The sequence below is a fragment of the Globicephala melas genome, chromosome 3, assembly GCF_963455315.2.
Source record: "Globicephala melas chromosome 3, mGloMel1.2, whole genome shotgun sequence".
Lineage (NCBI taxonomy): Eukaryota > Metazoa > Chordata > Mammalia > Artiodactyla > Delphinidae > Globicephala > Globicephala melas.
In genome coordinates, this window is record NC_083316.1 from 27,961,700 (window position 1) to 27,985,514 (window position 23,815).

At 42.3% G+C, this 23,815-nt stretch overlaps 1 protein-coding gene and 1 non-coding gene across 3 annotated transcripts; one reads left to right on the forward strand and one right to left on the reverse strand.

Annotated features, from left to right (window-relative positions):
• Positions 1-23,139, reverse strand: C1QTNF3 (C1q and TNF related 3). 2 transcript variants are annotated; one of them, XM_030843618.2, is made up of 6 exons: positions 23,056-23,139; positions 16,973-17,084; positions 14,360-14,514; positions 9,608-9,737; positions 1,697-1,796; positions 1-160 (listed from the first exon to the last, which is right to left on the reverse strand). In XM_030843618.2, exons 1-6 carry the CDS (start codon positions 23,137-23,139, stop codon positions 1-3), a joined length of 741 nt encoding a protein of 246 aa, XP_030699478.1. The 2 variants fall into 2 exon arrangements, with proteins under 2 accessions (XP_030699478.1, XP_030699477.1); XM_030843617.2 differs by having other exon boundaries at positions 22,837-23,139.
• Positions 5,852-5,955, forward strand: LOC115845622 (U6 spliceosomal RNA). The gene has a single exon (XR_004036544.1). It is a non-coding gene; the product is annotated as a U6 spliceosomal RNA (small nuclear RNA).
• Positions 23,140-23,815: the final 676 nt, after the last annotated feature.

Genomic DNA, 23,815 nt, shown 5'->3' on the forward strand with positions numbered 1-23,815 from the left:
TTACTTAGTTTCAAAGAGCAGGAAGCCTGCAAAGGTGGAGAAGCGCTGGTGGTCCCCGTGAAGAGCGCCATTGCCCATTCTCAGCCAAACCTCATCCCCTTTGGCCAGTTTCAGCACTGCATGGTTGCTGGATGTATCTGATTTCCCCTTTGTTTCATAACTAGAAAGAAAAAAAGGCACCAACTACTTAGTCTTTGCAGTAAACAGCCAGCTCTTTACCAAAATCCGTCCTCCCTTCTCTTCCGGAGTCTCATACAATTACGTATAGTCCTGGGATTAAATTCTCTAAATGCCATGTGCCACTAATATATAGGATTCACCAATACAGCTCTCACAAACAGCCCCCCTGCTCCTTCCTCATTATGACTGTGTGGAATGCTAATGACAATGACCAGCGTGACCTTGGAAGCCATCTGTTGAAGCCCGAGTGTTTGAAGACTGTGCCCTGAGAAGAAAAGGAATTTCTATCATGTTCAAGCCCTTGGACCAATGTTATAGCAGTTCAGTCCACGTTAACTAATTTAGAATTTGGTTCTAAAGAAGGGTGCTGCCATATTGCAAACTAAAACATGTTTCATCGGCTCATGGTCAGGCAGAGAGCGGTGAGGAAACAGATATCGTGGGCTTGAAAGTTGGAGATCCCTGTCATGCTAGAGCAAAACATTTAGGAAAACGTGATGACTTGGAATAGAACGCCTGATGCATAAAAGTGTCCACAAGCTTGTTGTTCTTTCCTCCTTCTGACTGTGGCAATGACAATGATGTGAGAATTTGGGAGTCAGTTTTATAGATGGCAGAAATGCTTTCACCAGCCCACATCCCTCAAAAACCTGGTGGAGCAACTCTCCTTCCAAACTCCACACAATTCCCTCCTCCACCCTTTCCACCCCATCCTTCCCCAACCTGAAACCAGGCAAGAAAAATTGAGTTCTAGTGAGTTCGAGCCACAATATTCTGGATCTCTTTGTTGCAGCATTTCACCTACCTAACTCATCTTTTTCTCTTTTGGCTTTTCAAAGCCTCTTACTAGAGGCCAGGGTCCAAAAGAAAAAAATATGGCAATCCCCACAAGTCATCAAAAATAACCGAGAAAAGATAACAACCACGAAGTTTTTCACAGTTTCACAATACCCATTTATTTAATTATGGGAAAGGTGTTGGCCTCTCTTCCCTACATCTTAAGCTTATATCAGAGCAAATTGCAATATTTCTTTTTTAAATGAACTTTTTTCCAAGGTGCCTAAGGGCCAGGTTGCTAAGGTAAACATCAGAGCCACAACACTGCTAAAGAAGGAAACCAACTCGCAACTCTTGAACTGCCAGCTCCAGGGATGATAGAGAAGGCCATCAAAAGGACTAAACTCTAGGCAAAGGGGGTGGAGAGTAGGAAAGGAGAAGAAAAGGCTGAGAGGGAAGGAAAGAAAGAATGAGTTGAGAAAAGAATACAAATGACTAGTTATGGGGAGTGTTGCTAGTAATTAGTTCAAGACCTCTTATCAACCTGCTTATGATCAAGTTTATCGATTCACTGCTTCCCAAACAGTAAAGATAATCTGGCCATATACTGTACATGGGAGGTCTCAACGACAACAAGGTTTATGCCAGTCTCTGCTGATTCCTATATACCCGCTGGCATTGGCCATCCTTCGAGCGAACAATGGCAGCATGGATACCTATGATAGAAAAGGCCACTCACCTGTACATGCTGAAGACCGTGTTGCCATTGTGCATGAGGTACACATACACTTCCTCAACGTCCTCATGCTTCATCATGCTGAAGGTGAAGAAATACACACCTGAAAGAGGCCGATATTTATCCACATTTATATTAACTATTGTACATTGAGGACTGGGAGATAGCGGGGAGATATGTCCCATGACGTCACACTTCTTTTGTTGCTATTCTACGTGGTATGTAGGTTCTTCTTGGCCTTTATTTCTGTGAGTGTCCCTTTACCTGCTCTCACCTTCAAACTGCTTTACATATTATTGAGACTTTCTCAGTGCGTAGACCATGTTTCCCTAACAAGAATACAAAGTCTTTAAAGGCAGGATTTGGCTGTATCTCATGGCCTCTCCTTGCCCCTAACAAAGCGCGAAGTGTATAAACCCATCCCTAGGTTTAGATTAACCATCATTCACACCTTCCTCAGGACACATATGGACAAAGTAGAGAGGCCTGATGGAGGCACCCGTGGTCTTCTGTGGCCTAACAAAATGACCCAACAGCTTCCCTGGTGGCGCAGTGGTTGGGGGTCCGCCTGCCGATGGGGGGACGCGGGTTCGTGCCCCGGTCCAGGAGAATCCCGCATGCCGCGGAGTGGCTGGGCCCGTGGGCCGTGGCCGCTGGGCCTGCACGTCCGGAGCCTGTGCTCCACGGCGGGAGAGGCCACAACAGTGAGAGGCCCGCGTACCGCAAAAAAAAAAAAAAAAAAATGACCCAAGTGCAACATTGTCATTAGCCAAAGATAAGAAAGTACTGTAGCACAGTGAAATGTTCATCAGTTCTAACAGCTCCAGCAATTTCTCATGTTATTCATTGTAAGTAGGTGAAATTATGTACAATAAAAAGATTCAACTTTGACTCAGCAGCATGACCTTGCTACTAAAAATACGAATCCTTTTCATTAAAATAACACCAACATATTTTAAAATATTTTAGTTTTCTTTTAAGAGTCTAGGGCTCCTAATTGAAAGTAACTTAATATACCTGATACACTTTAAATGCCAGTGTAGAAAATACCTTCACTGAAAGATTAAGAAGAATCCAACAGTAGAGAGATGAGCGAAAAGGAAAATCTTCCTAACTCTAAACGATCTTGGTTTTGAGAGTGCATTTTGGAAAGATGAATGAATATAAATCATCCAACTCTTATTGATTTCCATGCTACATTTTTAAACTAATGGTCTTGTCTTAATCCATTTGAGCTGCTATAACAAAATACAACAGACTGAGTAGCTCATAAATAACAAAAATTTATTTCTCACAGCTCTGGAGACTGGAATTCCAAGACCCGGTGAGGGCCCTCTTCCAGGTCACAGACTTCTGGTTGTGTCCTCACATGGCAGAATGGGCTAGGGAGCTCTGTGGGACCTCTTCTATGAGGGCACTAATCCCATTCATGGGAGTTCATGTGATCTAATCACCTAATTCCATCAACTTGGGCATCAGGCTTTCAACATGTGAGTTTTAGGGGGACACAGTCAGACCATAGTAGACTTTGTAAAAGAAAAACCCAGAAACATCTAAAAAAAAAAAAAAAGCACCACATAGTTCTATGCTGTTTTCCAAAGGTGCAATCAAATAAAATAGAAGCTCTAAGGCTACCATGTTGATCCATCTGCCTCTCAGTCAAGTTGAACCAAATAAAGATGTATGATTGGGCTTCCCTGGTGGCGCAGTGGTTGAGAGTCCGCCTGCTGATGCAGGGGACATGGGTTCGTGCCCCGGTCCGGGAGGATCCCACATGCCGCAGAGCGGCTGGGCCCGTGAGCCATGGCCGCTGAGCCTGCGCATCCGGAGCCTGTGCTCCGCAACGGGAGAGGCCACAACAGTGGGAGGCCTGCGTACCGCAAAAAAAAAAAAAAAAGATGTATGATTATGCTTAATTTATTGCCAGGCTTGCATATTCAATGTGCTGAGAATAAAAGATACGATATAAAAATAAGTCATGTTCATTCATATGCCTAAAGATTGGTCCACAGATGAAAAGTAAAGGCAGATAGAAATTAGAGACTCAAAGAAAGTAATTTATATGTGTGCAGTTTTTCACATTTTACAAAACTTCTTATTACATGCACACACGACAATTTTCAATGCCTCAAGAAGATAAAGTGGGAATCAAAATGACAGAAAAAGGGACTTCTCTGGTGGCGCAGTGGTGAAGAATCAACCTGCTAATGCAGGGGACACAGGTTCGAGCCCTGGTCTGGGAAGATCCCACATGCCACAGAGCAACTAAGCCACAACTACTGAAGCCTGCCCGCCTAGAGCCCGTGGTCCACAAGAAGAGTAGCCACCACAATGAGAAGCCCACATGCCACAACTAGAGAAAGCCTGTGTACAGCAACGAAGACCCAATGCAGCCAAAAATAAAATAGAATAATAATAATAACAAAATGACAGAAAAAGATATTACTTTTCCTGGAAAAAATGATGACTATTATAAAAAATAGATGCAGAAGCATTTTAGAAAGACTAAGAAACCAAATGGTGAATAACTGAAATGACTATAGAGTTGGAAATATAATTCAAAAGTGAATCTATATTATATCCACACATGGCTTTGCTCTGCAAGGGAAGGTACTAAAATCAGAGGTAATACATTTGAACTCTGTTTTTCAGGTCTTTGTGCTGCATAATTGTAAAATTCAGCCTTCTCTGTCCCATCACTCTCAGAGTTAAGAAGTATGAAAAGGCCATTTTATAATCTATTGGATGAGGTTTAAACAGTAAAGTGGGAGTCAAATGATGGTTGTTATTGTCTGAATTATGTCCAGCTCAAGAGAATTCTAAAACACAACTAAATCCTTGAGCTTCAATTATAAAGCCATTGAAAGCAATGGAAGCATTCATTGGGCATATCTACGCACCTATGTAATCTGTGGCACAGACAGTGTTTAACAAAATAGTTATAGGAAAATTATAACATAAGCCTTCAGAGCAGAAAATCACATAAGAAGATTTAAAGCTGATTGAAGCATGATGAAAGATTGCTTCTATCACTTCGTATGTCAGTTCATTTCTGACTTCAGCTGGGTAGAAAAATAAATCAAGGCACACATTAAAAGCATTTGTGACAGGACTTCCCTGGTGGCACAGTGGTTAAGAATCTGCCTGCCAATGCAGGGGACACGGATTTGAGCCCTGGTCTGGGAAGATCCCACATGACGCAGAGCAGCTAAGCCCATGTGCCACAACTACTGAGCCTGCACTCTAGAGCCCACAAGCCACAACTACTGAGCCCACGTGCCACAGCCACTGAAACCTGCACACCTAGAGCCCGTGATCTGCAGCAAAGAGAAGCCACCGCAATGAGAAGCCCGTGTACTGCAATGAAGAGTAGCCCCCGCTCGCCGCAACTAGTGAAAGCCCGCACGCAGCAACGAAGACCCAACACAACGAATAAATTTGAAAAAAAGAAAGCATTTGTGACAAATCTAACATGGCCACTGCACCCATCCGAATTTTCTTTTTTTTCCTTCTCAATACCATATACAGAGACAAGGAAAATTGACAACAAACACCAAAAAAGTATCCATTCTCTGCAAAACTAGGAGACTGAAAAAAAATCAATAAACTTAACATATCAGTTAAGTCCTGTCACATGTCACTGACCGCAGGCAGAGTCACGGGGAGTCAACATGGAGGGCAAGGAGTTTTGAGGAAGCCAAGTGGCAGCAGATCTCAAACAGTGCCCAGAAAAATGCACTCCCTGATGCAGAAGGGCCACTCTGAAATATAGATGCTGAAAAGAAGCTCCTGTGAGCAGGGCTGAGATAAAGCAAAAGTTATGTTTGGGGAGAAGGTTGCTAGATAAAGTACAGAAGGTGTGGAAAGCCATCCTACGGTGGCAGATCTCAGAATCTACCAGCAAATATAAGTCTCCTAAAGGCGAAGGAACCGGCCAGTGCAAGGCTGGTTTTAGAAGTTTTCCTAGACCCAGTGCAGTCTGGGGAGACAGAGAAGTGTGGCCACACAGGGCAGCTGTAGTTAAAGGAAGTGGCGGGGCTTCCCTGGCGGTGCAGTGGTTAGGACTCTGTGCTTCCACTGCAGGAGCGCAGGTTCGATCCCTGGTAGGGGAAGTAAGATCTGGCAAGCCCTGCGGGGCAGTCAAAAAAGAAGTGTAGAGTGCTCGCTTCGGCAGCACATATACTAAAATTGTAACGATACAGAGATCAGCATGGCCCGTGTGCGAGGATGACATGCAAATTTGTGAAGCATTCCATATTTAAAAAAAAAAGAAAAGGAAGAAAGAAAACAAAGAAATGGGGAGTCCCCTGGCAGCAAGATAGGAACCACCAAGCCACCAAGCCTGGAAGTGTGCTGGGGTCCCTCCCCTTCCCCAAGAAACTACTGCATAGAGCTGATCTAGGAAAATTCTTCAACCATCGGTTAATTTTAGAAAGTAGAAAAGAACAAAAATTACTCACCAAGAAGAAATTTTATCATGTGGTAGATGAAAAATGTAAGCAAAGATTCCATCATGGGTTTGAAATATATTGATGAAGCAAATCCCTCTATGAAAGAACATTGTAAAACAGAATACAGAAATCCATGGTAGAAATGACCAGACAAGAGGAGGAACTGAAAGCCAGGACATCATGACTAGTGTAAAACACAGAAAACATAAAAAAAAAAAAAAAAAAAAGGATCACAGAAACAAGACGGAAGAAATTGGAAGAAGCAAAAAGGATAATTAATCCCTAGAAGATGCAATTTTAAGCATATGCAGGATAGAAATGGAAAAAGCAAACAACATGAAATGGAAGTAAAGAGCACCAAAAGATTAGAGAAAATAATGCATACAGAAGACAGACTAAGAAAAGTCAAAAACAAAACAAAGTATACTTGGAGTTCTTAAAAAAGTCAACCAGTGGTGTACTAAGGTGCAGGGGGAGGGAGCCAGGGGGATGCTTGCGAGCGGTCCACCCCACAGGGGAGGAGTATTTTATCTCTGACATGTTTAGAACTGCTGGTCTATGATGCTAATAAAAAAAATCTAGCTAACTTTCATTGGCTTTATTACAGTTTTTAAATATTCTATAGACAATATATCCCGTTTGCCTAATTTCCTAACACAAGTCAGACTGCTCCCAATGCCACCTCACCTTAGTAAAACGAGAAGAAAAAACTTTATTTATGTTTTAAAATATAATTCAAAGAAGCTTTCCCAGACAAAAAGAAGGCTTACACACACATATTGAAAGGACACAGCAGGAAAATCTGACCCAGAATGATTAACACTTCTTCTAGAAAATTCACTGGACTTTGAAGATAGAGAAATAATTCTTTGGAAAGTCAAGCAGAAAGATTGTCACTTATAAGACGAAAAAACTCAGACTTATGTCAGAGTTCTCCAGACCAAATGCCAGAAAACAGGACCAAAAAAAAGTAAGCCAAGGTTTTTATTTGCAGCCAAGGTTATAACAGTTTAGAGCATGTAAAGTCTCAGGGAGTACTGATGGCATAAGCTTTCTTGAGAAAATTGAAGGATAAAGTTTAGCTAATAAAGAGATATCTGGGAGACTTTGGCAACATGACTAGTGGTGAACATTGAATATATTTAACTGCAAGGTAAGTCCAAATCATAGGAGGGGTAATGTTGACAAACTAAAATGTAATTGTTTTATACCTTGACAGTGTATAAATGATTCAACCACCAAAAGTTAAAAATTAAGAAAGAGAGAAGGTGGGAGACATAATAAGCTCATTGATTGGCTTATTTGTAATATTTGAGATATATAGATAGATAGATAGATAGATAGAAAACACTATCCAAAAGAAAGCTGGGGAAGCTATAATATACTAAACATAGGAGACTTCAGAAATATTATCAAGGATAAAGAGAAACATTATATAATGACAAAGGGTCAATTCACCAATAGTCTAAATGTCTTTTAACTCATGAGTGGATAAACAAACTGATACATCCATTCAATGGAATACTACATAGCCAGAAAAAGGAAAACACTATTGATTCATACATAGACATGTGTAAACGTTAAATGAATTTTGCTAAGAGACATATTGTATATATTGTACAATTCCATTTATATGACATTTTGGAATTCTAAGGTTGGAAAACTGATCAGTCATTGTCAGGGGTTGGAGTACACAGGGGTTGACTACCAAGGGATAGCACAAGGGAATTTGGGGGATGAAAGAACTGTTCCATTTGATACTATGGTGGTGGAGATATATCTCTATGCACTCGTCAAAACCCATAGAGCAGCTGTACACCACAAAGAGTAAATTTTGCTCCTTGCAGAGTTTTAAAAACTCAACTAGAATATGAGAAACTCAAGATGAGATTATGATAAATGAATCTAACTGTATTACAAATGAATGAAGTAACAGAACTGAAGGGCATGGGGGAAAAAGATGATCTAAGGGCTTTTAAAGACAGTGTTTTGACTGGACGGTAAAAATAAAAAAATTGGACACAAACATTACACCCTAGTTGGTAACTTTGTTTCTCATGGCACACGGGTTTGCAATTTTTTAACTACTTTATTTGTATACTAAGGTTCAACAAATAAGTAAATATATTATAGATTAAGAGAGCCAGGGTTCACATTGTCAAAGAAAGAAGTTACAAATAAATAAAGAGGATGCTAGGATGAACTCAGTGGTGCTGGATTTGAGTCAGATGTATCAGAATGAACTCATGTTTTTTCGTTTGTTTTTTAACACACAATATAGATAGATTGTATCAGAATGAACTCATTTTTTTGTTTGTTTTTTAACACAAAACATAGATAGATAGTAGGAAAATAAATACAGATATGTATGCGTGCATGATTAGTATACATGTGTATTTCCTAACTCTGTCCATTGACAGGACCCAGAAGCAGTGACCTGCTAATAGCGATGAGTATATTTAGCACCCAAGTTTTGGTTTCTAAATACTAGTCTCCCAAGACTCCTTGGGAAAATGGGTATTTCCAGAGCTAGGACAGGGGAAAATGCAATATGAGCTTGAAGCAGCTTGTGAACTAGAAAGTAAGAAAGTGGTTGGGGACTGAATAATGGCCCCCATGTATGCCCATGTCCTAAAGTCCCCAAGATCCGTGACTCTTACCTTATATGGCAAAAGAGATTTTGCAAGGGTGATTAAATTCAAGGTTTTGAGATGGGGAGATTATCCTGGATTATCCAGGTGGGCCCAGGGTAATCACTCTGTCCCTATAAAAGACCAAGGAGGTCAGAATCTGAGAAGACAAAGTGATGTGACAGTGGAAGCAGAGATTGAGGTGATGTGGCCAATAGGCAGGGAATGGTGACAGCCTCTAAAAGTTGGAAGAGGCAAGGCCCTAGAGCTCTCCAGAGGAAGCAGCACTGCCCATACCTGGACTTTAGCCCGGTGAGACTGATTTTGAAGTACTGACCTCCAGAACTGTTACAGAATAATTTTGTGTTGTTTTAAGCCTAGTTTGCAGTAATTTGTTACAGCAGCAATAGGAAATGAATACAGAAGTACTCAAAAAAAATTTTTTTTAACGTTTTTAAAAAAGGATACGACCTTCCTTGGGGTGGTGGCAAAGGAGAGGGGATGAACTCAGTTATGACACATTTAAACTGTGAGAATAAGGGCTTTTCAAGGCAGAGGTAACTATGCCTGTAAGCTTTATTTGGTTAGTTTGAGTTAATAATCTAAGTAGCCCACGGTCATCATCATTTTTAAAAATGTCTCTGTCTTTTCATATATATATATATATATATATATATATGTTTTAACCAGAATCACAAAGAACTCTTAATTCCCTTAGGGTCTTTCTTTCTTTGTTCCCTCCCCCTTCCTTCCCTCCCTCCCTCCCCCACTTCCTTCCTTCTTTCTCTTGGTTGCTTAATTGATTAATCCAGTCATTTATTTTTACCTCTCACCTGATACTGGGGCCCCAAATCTACCAGTCATGACATCGAAGAAATTTCCGATGTTGGTTTCGACACTGCTGAAGATAATCCCACTGTTCTGATTGCTGAAGTGAGTTGCCAGAGAAGCCATGAACGCAATCTAAGCGAAGAGTTGGTGGTTAATTAAAAGGCAATTTATCTTAGAGAAATAAGGTTTTGATACAAGAACTTTATTTCACCAATATTTGTAACAGCAAGATTGGAAATAATTTAAACATTAATCTATAGAGAAAAATTGAATCATGGTGATTTCTAACATTTTTATGCTATGCATCATTAAAAGTATATATCAACAGTTCTGAGCATGTGTTTCAATGAACATTAGACTTTAAAGTGCTTTCTGAGATATTAAAATTCTATTATCAAATAATACTGGAAAATTTGGATGAAATCTTCTACATATAGCTATTAAATGTCCATTAGCATATACTAAAGGATCCGAAAAGTCCTGCAGCCAACTTTTTAACTTTGTTTGCCCTGTGTTATTTTCTCCAAAAAGACACCTGTGATATTATGATTTATAATAAATATATATTTAGTATTCGACCCCAGTTCTGGCAGAGAACTAAAATCCTCAGAATTTCCTAAGTGTTGAGGGCAATCAAGGTGTCTTTTGTTATGTTAATCAGGTAACTTTGGAAAAATCCCTCGGGAGGGTCTGGTTGCCTGTGGAGCCAACCACGTGATTTGAACTCTCAGTCCTCCCCCATCCCCCCCTTCTCAGCCCTGCCCCCAAACCTCCGGAGAGGAGAGTTAGGGGCTGGACAGAGAATCAGTCACCAATGGCTAGTGATTTAATTACTCTTGCCTGAGTAATGAAGCCTCCATAAAAACCCAAAGGACGGGGCTTCCCTGGTGGCGCAGTGGTTGAGAGTCCACCGGCCGATGCAGGGGACACGGGTTCGTGCCCCGATCCGGGAAAACCCCACGTGCCGCGGAGCTGCTGGGCCCATGAGCCATAGCCGCTGAGCCTGCGCGTCCGGAACCTGTGCTCCGCAACGGGAGAAGCCACAACAGTGAGAGGCCCGCGTACCGCGAAAAAAAAAAAAAAAAAAACCCAAAGGACAAGTTTTGGAGAGTTTCCCAGTTGGTGAACGCATGGAGATTTGGAGAGAGTGGTGCTCTTAGATAGGGAGTGGAAGCTCAAACCCCTTTCCCCACACCTTGCCCTATGCATCTCTTCCATCTGGTTGTTCTTCAGTTACATCCTTTTATAATAAATTGGTGAGCAAGTAAGTAAAATGTTTCTCTGAGTGCTTCTGTGAGCCGCTTTAGTAAATTAATCAAACCCAAGGTGGGGGGGCGGGTCATTGGAAGACAGAAGCACAGGTGATAACCTGAACTTGGATTGGCACCTAAAGTGGGGGAAGGGTGGGGCAGTCTCGAAGGACTGAGCTCGTAAGTGTCAGAAGTGAGCTGAATTGTAAGACATCCAACTGGTATCCGAGAATTGCTTGGTGGTATGGGAATAGCCCACACTCGGAAATTGTACCACCACTGGAGAGTCACATTTGAAAGTCAATGCCAGTCCCCTGTCCAAATGAGTCATTGAAACTGAGTGCGAATTAGATCAATAAATTCTTTAACTTGCTGGGATTATCCATCTTGAATGAATGGAAGTTTTAAGGGAGAGGGGTGAGAGAGGAGAGAGCAAATAATTTGACGTTCTGGAAGACTTGGGGTGTGGACAGGGAGGCAGGCCTGGGAGAATCAACACAGAAAGGATTGGGGCAGTCAGAGGACAGTGTGAGGGCACTGGACACAGAAGGATGAAGAAGGGGTGACACCAGAGGACGAGATTTAGGAATGGGGATGAAGGGGCTGCAAGTCACCCTCCGTTACAATCTGCCCAGGACCAATCTTGTCTCCACTTTAATGCCTCCTTCAAAACATGTGAAAGTAGTTCTCCCTAATGACCATAACGTGTTTTTAGGGTTAAAAAGCTGATGGAGCAAATGTAATAATTGCCCAGGTGTTCTCCATTAAACTGGCTACTACAAGGCCCCTTAACTAGCATATAACCATTCCCAGATTTGGGTTAGTTTCTAGCTTTGAGAACCATCCATCTTACTAGGTACCTATAATCTGGGCGATGGCATCTGTCTCCTTTTCTTTGTAAATTTATACTGGTACACAGACCGCAGGTTGCTAAAATTATTAAACAGCAGTCATTAAAAAGTTACGAAAAAAAAGACGTTACGAAACCAAAAAAGCAGGTTGAGTAACACACAGGATCTCTTAGCTTACCCTTAAAATAACTTGATTCCCCCCAAAATGATGGAATTTATCCAAGGTCAAACAACTACCACATGTGCCCAAATAAAGGGTAAAGTTTTCCCCCACTGATATTTCAGATAGAGTGGCTGTACCTTATAGTTCTTTGAAAGTTTCTCGTGTTATAGTATTGTCCATGAAAATATTAATCAGTAATCAAAGACAGAAATTGGAAAATTTTATTAGAGCCAACCTGAGGATTATAACCCAGGGGACAGTCTTTCAGAAAGCTCTGAGGACCGTTCTGAAGAGGTGTGGGGATAGGGGGAGAAACCAGTATCTATGTGATTTGGGTGAAGGGGTCCATGCAGTCAAGCACACATCTTGGTAGAAGGTTACTGCTCTTCACAAGGAATAAATATCTTAGTTAATGGTTTCAGTGCTTTTCTAAGTAATGGTAAGATGCAAGAAACTGGGTTCATAAATTTCTCTCCTGAAAAGATCTAACTGTCTGAGGGCCAGTGCTGTCAGTTTTCCCAGAGCACAAGATGCCTCATCCTGATCTCCGCCCTGAATTCCTTTCACAGTGTATTGTAGGTCAGCGACTGCAGTGGTAATGACTTGGTTCTTATAGAACTGGATGGTGGGCAACATTCTTTATTTTACAATCCTCTCCCTTCTGTTCTTAATTTCAACCAAGGTTTGGGAGGCATTTTGTGACCAACTGTCCCACTGCACTAGGAATGCTCATTCCCAGGTCAGACGAGGATTTCCTTGACGGGACACTTCATGTGCTATTACTGGACCAGACCCAGTTAACAGTAGCCAAAAGCCTGTGGACCACCTGTCTTACTAGTCTGTTACGGTCCAGGAAATGGCTCCCTCCTGTTGCTTCTTCCCATATCCCGAGTTACACTATTACAATCATTGATCTTACAGGACTATATATTTGGTCAATTGTTTCAAGTCCCCTAGTCATCATTATTTTTATTGGAAGCTCAGTCACACACTGGTAATGAAAGAAAAAATAATCTTAAAATAGGCAGAACGCAAGTAATATAGCTAGTAACATTAATAAGGTTGTAAGTAAGTAATGTTATCTTCTAAGGAGTTACATGTCTGGCGTCAAAAGAAGAGAAATTGATCTTTATGGTGGAGCAGTTATTTCTGCCATTGGGGAGGTCTGGTTAATACATAATGCAGATGCACAAGGCACACTAGAGGGGAGGGAGGAGGCCAAAATGGGCAGAGAAAAAATTATGTTTCAATTTTTCTTGTCTTGCCTTAAAATATGAATTTGATTCCATCAGCATGTTCTCTCAGTTACTTAATTTTAATCACTAGTTGCTGTTTCAGGAACACATACCAGCCAGAAACAAGCAATAAAAAAATGCTAGTTTTCGATGTTGATAGGAGTCCCTTGGAAGAATCCATCTTAAAAATATTAGCCAAATAAATAAATAAATAACCCAGACCTAGTAATTTTCTTGGTGTGACCTAACCTCACATTTGCAAGTTTTAGGTGTTACTGACAACAAGAATTTTGAACATCACTTAAAAGAGAAATAAAGAACAGATAAATGCGGGACTTCCCTGGTGGCTCAGTGGTTAAGAATCTGCATGCCAGTGCAGGGGACACAGCTTCAATCCCTGGTCCGCGAAGATCCCACATGCCACAGGGCAACAAAGCCCGTGCGCCACAACTACTGAGCCTGTGCTCTAGAGCTTGAGAGCCACGACTACTGAAGCCCGTGCACCGAGAGCCTGTGCTCCACAACAAGAGAAGCCTGCGCAGCGCAGCAAAGAGTAGCCCCTGCTCTCTGCAACTAGAGAAAGCCCACGCACAGCAATGAAGACCCAACGCAGCCAAAAATAAATAAATAAATTTATATATAAAAAAAGAACAGATTAATGGGTAGTGGGCTTGAGATAAAATGTCCAATGATAGCCTCATAAATGAATTAAAAAAACTTTAAGCTGAAATGAATATGGTCTCATGACTCAAAATAAAATGCCTCCAGTAATAAAGATACTGATGAGAAAACCTTTAATAAAAATTAATGCCACGAAATCTGATTTGATAGAATTACTTGTATATTAATATCCATATATGTAATTTAAATATGCAAATGTAACAAAATTGATAAATAAATGGAATGGTCAAATATCTACTTAATAATATTTTATGCATCTAAAAGTTTACATATTCGAGTCGCCAAAAACCTTGTTATTGAACATGTCTCCTCATTTGGAAAATGGAGATTAGCTGATGTTCAGGGCTGCTTTGTAATTTGGTCCAATGAGGGTGTTGAATTTCACCCTTCATACATTTCTCCCTAAGAATGATTTCAAAGCACTTTGACAGCATAGGTCTTCTGCAAACACCCTGTGGTGGAGATGAACAAATTGAGACAGGTTTACTCAACACTGAGGATGAAAAAGCACTCAAGCCTTCTGATTCCTGGACCCTGAGTGAGGGTCATCTGGAGACGTGCCAAGACGATTTACCTGCAGTTCTGGTGGGATCCCCGGGTAGCCCTTCTCTCCTTTGGGGCCATGCTGCCCACGCTCCCCTCGTGGCCCCAGATCACCTTTGTCTCCTTTCTCTCCTTTGGCCCCTTCGTGGCCAGTGGCTCCATTATTGCCATTGTTTCCATGGTTTCCTTGAACAACCAGACATCATCACATGAGAAAGCCCAGTCACTCATACTCACCATCTATTTTTATACAAATGCAGCTCCTTTCTTCAAAAATGACAAACTTAATTGTAAAAGGGGACCATCTGAAACAAGCTCAAACACAGCCATGGTGACATCATCAGATGGGTTCACTTTTAAATGGGACACTGAAAACAGCCTTAGATACTCCTAAGGCTCCAGGCTCCAAAGCCTGTTTTACCTATAAAGCAAGACTTGGATGAAAAATTGCATAGAGACATTATAAAGCATCCTTTATAAGAGCAAAGATTTGAAACCACCTAAATATCCATCAATACTGAAAGGGCGGGCTTCCCTGGTGGCGCAGTGGTTGGGAATACGCCTGCCAATGCAGGGCACACGGGTTCAAGCCCTGGTCTGGGAAGATCCCACATGCCGCGGAGCAATTAAGCCCATGCGCCACAACTACTGAGCCTGTGCTCTAGAGCCCGCGAGCCACAACTGTTGAGCTCAGGTACTGCAACTACTGAAGCCCGCGCATCTAGAGCCTGTGCTCCGCAACAAAAGAAGCCACCGCAACGAGAAGCCCATGCACCACAACGAAGAGCAGCCCCCACTCCCCGCAACTAGAGAAAGCCTGCACACAGCAACGAAGACCCAACACTGCCAAAAATAAATAAATAAAATAAATTTAAAAAAAAATACTGAAAGGGTTAAATTAAAAAATGGTACATCCCAGTAAATGATGTTATATAGTCACAAAAAAAGAATGCTGAAGAAAAATATTTAATAGCATGATCTTTTTAGATAAAAAAGGTTATGAATCAATCAATAGTGATAGCATGATACTATGTATATGTGTATATATATGTATATAATATAAAATATGTACATGTTTTATCCAAAGGGGAAAAAGACTAGAACAAATTACATAAAAATATTTTGCAGTGGTTTTTTCTAAGTGGATAAAGCACAAATGATTTTTGTGTCATTCTATACACTTTTCTGCATTTTTGAAATTTTCTACAAAGAACACGAACTACTTTTATAACTGGAGGAAAAGTAAAATCATTGATAAAAAATTTTAACAGTAATCTTGAAAGCAAGACTTGGATCATGATTTCAACTCTTCACTTTACTTTGCTAAGAGATAATTTCTACACCTCTCTCTTTATTTTTATATTTATTGAATTCCAGGCCCTTTTGTTGTTTATTTTGTGTGCCACCTTTGGTCAGGTTTCATACCGAGCTTGCAATTCTTCCAGATTAATGAACTTTGACTGGGTTTACAAGTTAATGTGCTAATGACAAAACTATTCCTGATGGGAAGCACGTAGCCAAGGCCAGCCTGTCCTGTGACCTCAGAAGAGTTTAGACGTAAGAAGATTTTAGAGGGATCTGAAAGTCCCCTACCCGTAATCACTGTACGGGCTGCCTGCTGCCCTTGGTGTTCAGTGACATAGATTCCAAGCTACTGATCATAAAATCTAACAGAGCACTTTCTTATTCTAAATTTGGTTTCATTTGACAAGCCACTCCAAAGTATTAAGAAAAATTAAACCTTATTTGTTAAATATTAACATCAATGGGAGTAAGTCAGAGAAGAGCAAGCAGACATTTGCCAAACCCTGAGAAAATGTTCTATATCCCCAGGGATTGACCTGGAGACAAGAAAGTCAGTTAAACCCCCAGATAGATTTGGAGGTCCTGGGACAGAGGGCACCTGGGCTGCCCTTTCCTTGGCTGACCCAGGAGACTAGCAAGTTCCCCAAATGATCCATGTCTGGGGTGCCACTCAGTTGTAGAGATGGCTGAACAGTGGGTCTAGAGGGACCCAGTGGAGCTGTACAGCATGCCCCGTGCCACCATATGGTGCTGGAGCCCAAAAATGTCCCCATGAGTCCAAGAGAGGCATGAAGGTCAACTGAGAGACAGTTGAGCATGGAAGGGCCTGGGGATTAAGGGAAGAAAAACTCAGCTAGACCTAGAATCAGACAGAAAGATGTGTAGCTCAGTAAAAGAGACTGTGAAGATGACTAAAACCCAGACCAGCAAGCTCTCCTCCCCACTCTCACTTCCCAAATCCCCTGAAGCCTAGATCTGGTGCGCTGTATGGAGCACACGGTGGCAGAAACACTAAAACAACAAGAGTATAAACCTGTTCAGCTCCAGTGGTTGCAGACTCCACGCTGGGGAAGGGCCTCCTGGCCTGTAAGCTGGGGCCCCAGCATGCCTAATGCCTATGGGATTCTGCAAGCAGTATGGATAATAAATACTATAGTTTACACAGTTCCACCTCATTAACTCAATAAGCCCAGTTCCCCAGCCAACTCTCTTTTGGATTTTCCATGCATAAGCTTTGGATCACACACAAGTGATCCCAACTCACTGAGCTTCACCCCTGGCTCCTGTTTTGGCACAGTCTGCAATTAGACTGGAAACAACGCATCTCTCTCATCCTTACCTGGAATGCCAGGGAGACCAGGAGGTCCAGGGGGGCCTTGGTAGCCTCGAAAGCTGTAGTCTCCATGACAACACTTGCTGCAGTCTGGGGGCAGTCCTCCAGTTTGTGGAGACTTTGAAAAAAAACAAAGAGAAGCTTCAGAGCAAGGTACATATGAGTAATTAGAACTTTTGAGCTTCCTCTGGCCACAGCCCCTAGGTAAGCTTAATTCCAAACAGCCTATGACAACATCAGAAAAGAAAGTGTGGGGTGACTTATGTCATCTTATGTCAATGGCAAAGGAGTCAGGGAGTAGCTAAGGTGAGGTGATGATCAGAAAGGCAAAGGAAACAGGAGAGTCACTAGAAGAACAGCCTCTTTGGAAACTGGGAGTGGGAGTGGAGGACTGGGACTGTGTTTCTGGGAAGTATGTTCCTGCTGCTACAGGAAGAGAAAGCTCCCTTTCTCTTCCAACTGCCAGTAGTCTCAGATGTAGCTAGATTGAGTAGATGACCCTCAAATGATAAAAATTACCAACCTCAAATGTAGTTATTAAGTCTATCAATATTCATGATACTGGGTAAAGAGTTCTTAGAAATTCTGAATTGTATCACAACACACAAAAATTGCCTTAGAAAATAAAGGAAAGAAAGTATTCATTAGTCCAATAAATTCTTATTAATTATCTACATCCTGAAACAACTTTAACTCCCTTTTTTTAAACTTCCACCTTTAACATGCTGTTCTGTTTCATATTCCACTTGAAAATTTAAAGTGATTAACGCATTATTTGAACCGAGATTTCATGAGTACTTAATGGATATTAAATGTATTCAAATATGACACTGAGTTCAATGCTTCTTTATTCAATGATAAATTTCTAAAAAACTTGTGCTTACTGTCAAGGAGCTAGAGATTTGGCAGAAGTTGAATGGCAGAAGAGTTAGAGTTGCTCATAAAATTTGGAGTCTCTTCTAAATTGGCAACTTTTTTAAAAAAATTATTTATTTATTTATTTACTTTTGGCTGCGTTGGGTCTTCGTTGCTGTGCACGGGCTTTCTCTAGTTGCGGCGAGCGGGGGCTGCTCTTCCTTGTGGTGCACGGGCTTCTTATTGCGATGGCTTTTCTTGTTGTGGAGCACGGGCTCTAGGAGTGCAGGCTTCAGTAGCTGTGGCTCACGGGCTTAGTTGCTCCCGTGGCATGTGGGATCTTCCCAGATCAGGGATCGAACCCGTGTCCCCTGCATTGGCAGGTGGATTCTTAACCACTGCGCCACCAGGGAAGTCCCTTAAACTGGCAACTTTTAATGATGGCTTACAAAAGACTCGTGGAAACTTTCCTCGACACCAATTATAATTCAAAAGTTTTTGGAAAATAGCATACTGTTGCTAAGGGATTCACTTTTTAAAAGGAAAGGATGGGGTGAGAGAGGAAGGACGAGAGAGAGAGAGAGAGAGAGAGAGAGAGAGGGAGAGAAAGGGAGAAAGGGAGGGAGGAAGAAGTCATTCAAAATTGAAGTTTTCTCTATCATTAGAAATCCAAGTAGAACAATGTATCAAGGCTTCACACAGCTGCACCTCTAGACTTTTATAGCACAGGAAACTCTACTCAATACTCTGTCATGGCCGTAGAAAGGAATCTAAAAAAGAGTGGATATATGTATATGTACAACTGATTCACTTTGCTGTACAGCAGAAACGAACACAACATTGTAAATCAACTACACTCCGATAAAAATTATTTAAACAATTAAATTAAATTAAAACAAACAAACCAAAAAATAAACTTGGGCTTTTTTCCTTACTCTCATTCCTTTTTCCTACAGGTTCCCACCTATAGCTATTAAGAAAAAAATGCAGAACAGCAGCTGTAGTCCCAGCAATTGCCTGCAATGGCTCAGAGCTCAATCTCAAGTTTTCAGTAGCTAGGATTTGGCGCAATCTCCTAGTCTAGTCTTCTGTCCCCCAGACCCAACCTCGGACAGGTATGGGAGTCCATGAAAACCTTTTATAAAACTGGCAGAGGCAAAGAAAATCAGTGAAAGCAATTGGTCTGAGACAAGGGATTTCAGACACTTGGAAAGTCAGACACCACAGCACCACCCCACCTTCTAATCCAAAGATGCAACCTGAGAAGTAGGTATTCTGTAATTTCCTGGTATGATTTTGCTAATATGAAATACAGCTGTTTAAGCTCCAAGAGATCCTGAGCTCTGCCAATAAGAAATTTTAGGGAAGGAGAAGGGTGGGGAGGGAGGGAAAGTACTGAAGTGGAACCATTGGTTTAAAAATAGAATTGAAAAACTGAGATGCTAAGAATGTCAGAAAAAGAAGTGGACTGGAGCCAGAACTCCCATCATAGGTCTGTGTGACTTTTGTGAAGTCATTTTCCCCCAGGCATCATTTTTCTTGTCCACTAAATTAGAGGATAGGGTAAAGATGGTCATGAATTTTCTTTCCAGCTCTATAATGCAAACAAGGATACTGAAGTCTTTTCCAAAGCCTCAGATGGTGACTTAGAAAGATGTTGTTTTGAAATCTAGTGTCTGGGTATGAGGCGTTAGCGCCAGGAGATGGGGTGCATACCCGACCACTTTGAGAGCATAGCGCTGCCGTCAAAACAGGGAGAGACTTCTGGTCATTAAGTGGGCCCCTTCCTGAGAACTGTCCTGTGACATTTCACAACATGGTCCTCCCTCTGGCCTGGTCTTTCAGAGTTCAGTCAAATGGAACCGTGTTCATGAGCCTTAGAACAAGTTGGACAGGATGTGTTCATTGAGAAGTTTTCTCCCAGGTAAGGGAAAATGACATTCTAGGTAGTTCTCTATATTACCCTCTCAAGTTTATCAACTCCTTTCCCCAAATTAGGTCAAATTTGAACACCAAGTTCATGCAAATGGACAGCATGGGAGGAAGAAAGTCCCTAAGACAAGTTCCATCCATTTTGTAGATGGAGGCCTAGGGGCAGCTACTGAGAATGAAGCTCTACTATTGGGAAATGACTTCAGGAAAGACAGTCCACAGCTCCTTCCTTAACTTAAGGAAGAGGGAAGAGAAAGAAGGTGAAGGGAAGTGGAAGAGGGAGAGATAGGCGTCCAGGAAGAGAGGGGAGCTGGATAAAGGTGAACAATAAAGAGCTACAGAGAAGAAAATGTCAGGAAAATAGAGCGCAGGTCTGCTCAGCCCACCTCTCCGCACAAACGCTATGGCCAGAGTCATCTTTCTAGAACACACACTTGATCACCTCACTTCCCTGCTATGCACAAACAAACAAACAAACCTTTGCTGGCAAAATAAGGTCTAAGCTTCTTCACCGGCCAACGGAATCCATCAGGTGGCACTAAAATCACTGATGTCTTCCTCCTATAGCCCAGCTCTCCAGCCACGCCCACTCCTCAAGCCCCTCTCAAGGCTCTTGCTGTGGCGCATGTTTGTTTATTTTATTTTTTCCGGGGATGCCCACGCTTTCGTCTCATCATTTGAGATCCGACTCAGCGGCCACCACTATTCTGACCCTTTTCCCCCAATAGTCTTTTGTGCCATTACTTTGTTTATCACACGGTACTTAATTACCTGTTGATTTATCCCCACTGGAGCCCTTCAGCATTGCTCAGAGAGAGAAGCTTGGGTGTATTTATCCCCATCCTAAAGCATGACTCACACTAGAAGCACACAGGTTAATCGGTAAAGGGATGAATGAGGGAAAAGGAGGAATAAAAGGAAAGAAGCAGTGTGGGAAGTGAGGCCAGAGGGAGGAACACAGAGCAGTCCTAAATTCAATGTGGGTCTCCGTATCTACTGGCAGAGAGCGGTACTGAACCCTCTAGAGTACCAGTGGCTAAATCTCCTCACTATCTCCTGTGGGGGGCTGGTTTGGAAATACTTCAGGAACCCAAGGGAGTTGGAAAGCCCCCCGGCTTAAAAAAAAGAAAACCTAGAAAGTGGCTTCTTTTCCCCCTCATCTGATTTCCACATGCTAGATGCCTAGAGGCACTAGAAGGTGGGGTGGAGTAGAAATGTAATTTGGATTTCAGGCAAGAATTGATGACCGTTGACAGCCTACATCTGCCTTCTGCTGCCTCTGGGGGCTCACATGTCATGACCAGGAAGGATCCAGCAAAGAGCCCATTTTGTCCAGATCAAGGCTTGGACAAAAGCACAGATATCTTTACCACTGAGAAAAACAATGAGTGGTACTCACTCTTCAGCCAAAAGACTGTCAAATGAAAGAACAATCTCTAAAAGTGTCTTTCAAAAAGCAGGATTGGATTTAGAGGTTATCATTTCTTCCACGGCTCTGCAAAGGAGCAATGTTTTCTTGACCAGGCCCCACAGAATAGTTCGGGCAACTGCATTTGTGGTCAAGTTAGAAGTCCCAGGTTTGTCGCAGATCTACAGATGCTTCTGCCTGTGATCTTGGTCTGATCACACTACCAGTCTCAACGCAAACTTTCAATCTGTGGTCAGAGGGGTTTAGATTTCAGCTGCATGGACTTTGCCAGGGCCTATTCAACGCATAGAAGCAGTCAATTCTTGTAGTAAAACTTATTTGTTCAAAGATCATATAATTCAGGGGGCTTCCCTGGTGGCGCAGTGGTTAAGAATCCTCCTGCCAATGCAGGGGACACGAGTTTGAGCCCTGGTCCGGGAAGATCCCACATGTCGCAGAGCAACTAAGCCTGTGTGCCACAACTACTGAGCCTGCGCTCTAGAGCCCAAGAGCGACAACTACTGAGTCCGCACGCCTAGAGCCGGTACTCCGCAACAAGAGAAGCCACAGCAATGAGAAGCCTGCGCACTGCAACAAAGAGTAGCCCCTGCTCGCCATAACTAGAGAAAGCCCACGCACAGCAATGAAGACCCAATGCAGACAAAAATAAATAAATAAAATAAATTTTTTAAAATGTTTAATAAAAAAAACAAAGATCATATAATTCAGAATAACTCTCCTTGCCCCTCATCTGATTTCAACGTGCTTGATACCTAGAAGACAAATCAAAATCTGCTTCTTCCTTATGTTGTACGCTTGAAGCTAACATAATGTTATATGTCAATTATACCACAATTAAAATTTTTTAATTTAAAAAAATAATAAAGACATACTTGAAAACCTGTTTCTTCCTGTTCTTAATGTTTTCGATTAAAATGAGTTTCATCAATTTGCCATTCACTACACTGAAACCTTAACTCACTCCCGTACTACCCTGAAAGAGTTAAAGATGTTTCCTTAGATGCTGTGCTTATACTCAGCATCTTACACAAGTCCTCTGTGATTATCAGGCATTAACTCATACAACAGAATCAAGTCTGCATTTTAAACACAGTGTGCTTTTGTTTTAACTCTTTGGTCCTTTTTTAAACAGAGTGAACGTAGAGACTTAGCAACTTAGAGGGCTATAAATCCAATTACCAAGCCTGGCATGAAATGTCACAGTAAACTCGCAAATCAAGTGAAAAACTCAAAGGGCAGCTTCTCTCTGCTGGGAAGAATTAACGAAGTCCAACTTACGATCTGCAGATGATTATCTCTAATGATCTATCTGCAAAGGTCAGATCTGCAAAGGTCAGCTCTCCTCCTTTCCGCATCAACAGAGCAAGAAAGAAACCAAATCACAGCAGAGCAGGGCTGGCTGTCCCTGTTCCCCTTTCTGATGGGACAGCTGTGGCCTCTCTTTATCTCAGTCCATCAGTGCTACCTCTGCTGATTTTCTAACACAGACCAGCCTCGTCCCCAGTATCCCACAGCAACCCAGAGAGAGAGACCCACAAGCCGCTCAGCCAACTTCTGGAAAGCATCGATCCTAAGAATCATAGCTGGAAAAAGAGCAAAAGCAACAAAACTCATTAAGCTTTGACAGTAATCCTTAAAAGAGAATTCCGAGTACCTGGCCCCAGAATGGGGTGATCTGGGCTAGGTCATCTACCTCGGGGTGCGGTAGCTCATCTGGTCTCAGGGGTTTTAGGTCTGTAGAAGTGTTATTATCCACAGTCCCAGTTTTAGGATGGCTCCGCTCTCTCACTTTCTCCCTCTTGGAGCCGCTACGGCCAGTCTGCTGATGGCTTTGCACTATTCTCGCCACCACTTTATTAGCTCTTCCGCTCACCTCCATGTATTCATCTTGACACAGGCAAAAAGGGAGGAAAAGCAAAGCCAGCAGGTGCCAACAGACGAGCTGCCCTCCGAGCATGATTCCCAACAGAGCCACAGAGCCTCCTGGAGAAGACGGCTAGGGCTCCAGCTGCCGTGGTCTCTTCGGGCAAGTGCCAGGGCTGCAGATGAGACTTGCAGCCGGCCAGGCGGTTTTATACTTCGGTATGTAATAAATAAGGCTGCAGGCCAGAGGAAGAGCGGTGCTCCTCCGTGGGCGGAACGGCCCCCATTCATTACTTTCCCACATCACAGGCAAAACGATTTGTGTGACAGCTCCCAGTTGGTGGGTTCATAAATGTCACACCTTGGCACGTTTTTTGTTAAAGCGTGAAGAAAACATGCACAACCAGCTGGAAACAGGCAGCGTGTGTCCAGTGGTTTGCTTTTGCTATTAGACATGGAAAGGCTGTGCCTTTGCAGTCTAAGATGCCTTTTGGAAAAACCTCCTCCCGGGCTTGCCAGGAAATTCGGGCTTAACTGCATCAATTCCGTCTGAAATGGCGGTGGGAACGTGTTCAGGGCCATCAAGAGAGCTCTGCACTCTCATTGCACAGCTAATATTTCCCCACTGTAGCCGCCCCTTAAAGGTACTCATTTCTGCCTCCGGCACTGGCAGCAGAAGGCAGTTGGGTGAATCCAGAACACTGAGCTGGATTCAGGGGCAGAGTCTCTGGGTTTAACAAAAGCATTTCCCCATCCCAGGTTTCATTTCC

Excerpts from the sequence above, each read along its gene's own strand:
- C1QTNF3 (XM_030843617.2), bottom strand. The coding sequence starts at position 23,139 with ATGCTCGGAGGGCAGCTCGTCTGTTGGCACCTGCTGGCTTTGCTTTTC. Across the intron at positions 1,797-9,607 it reads ATTTGGGGCCCCAGTATCAG|GTGTGTATTTCTTCACCTTC; the intron begins GTGAGAGGTAAA and ends GGCCTCTTTCAG. Across the intron at positions 161-1,696 it reads ACGGTCTTCAGCATGTACAG|TTATGAAACAAAGGGGAAAT; the intron begins GTGAGTGGCCTT and ends TTTTCTTTCTAG.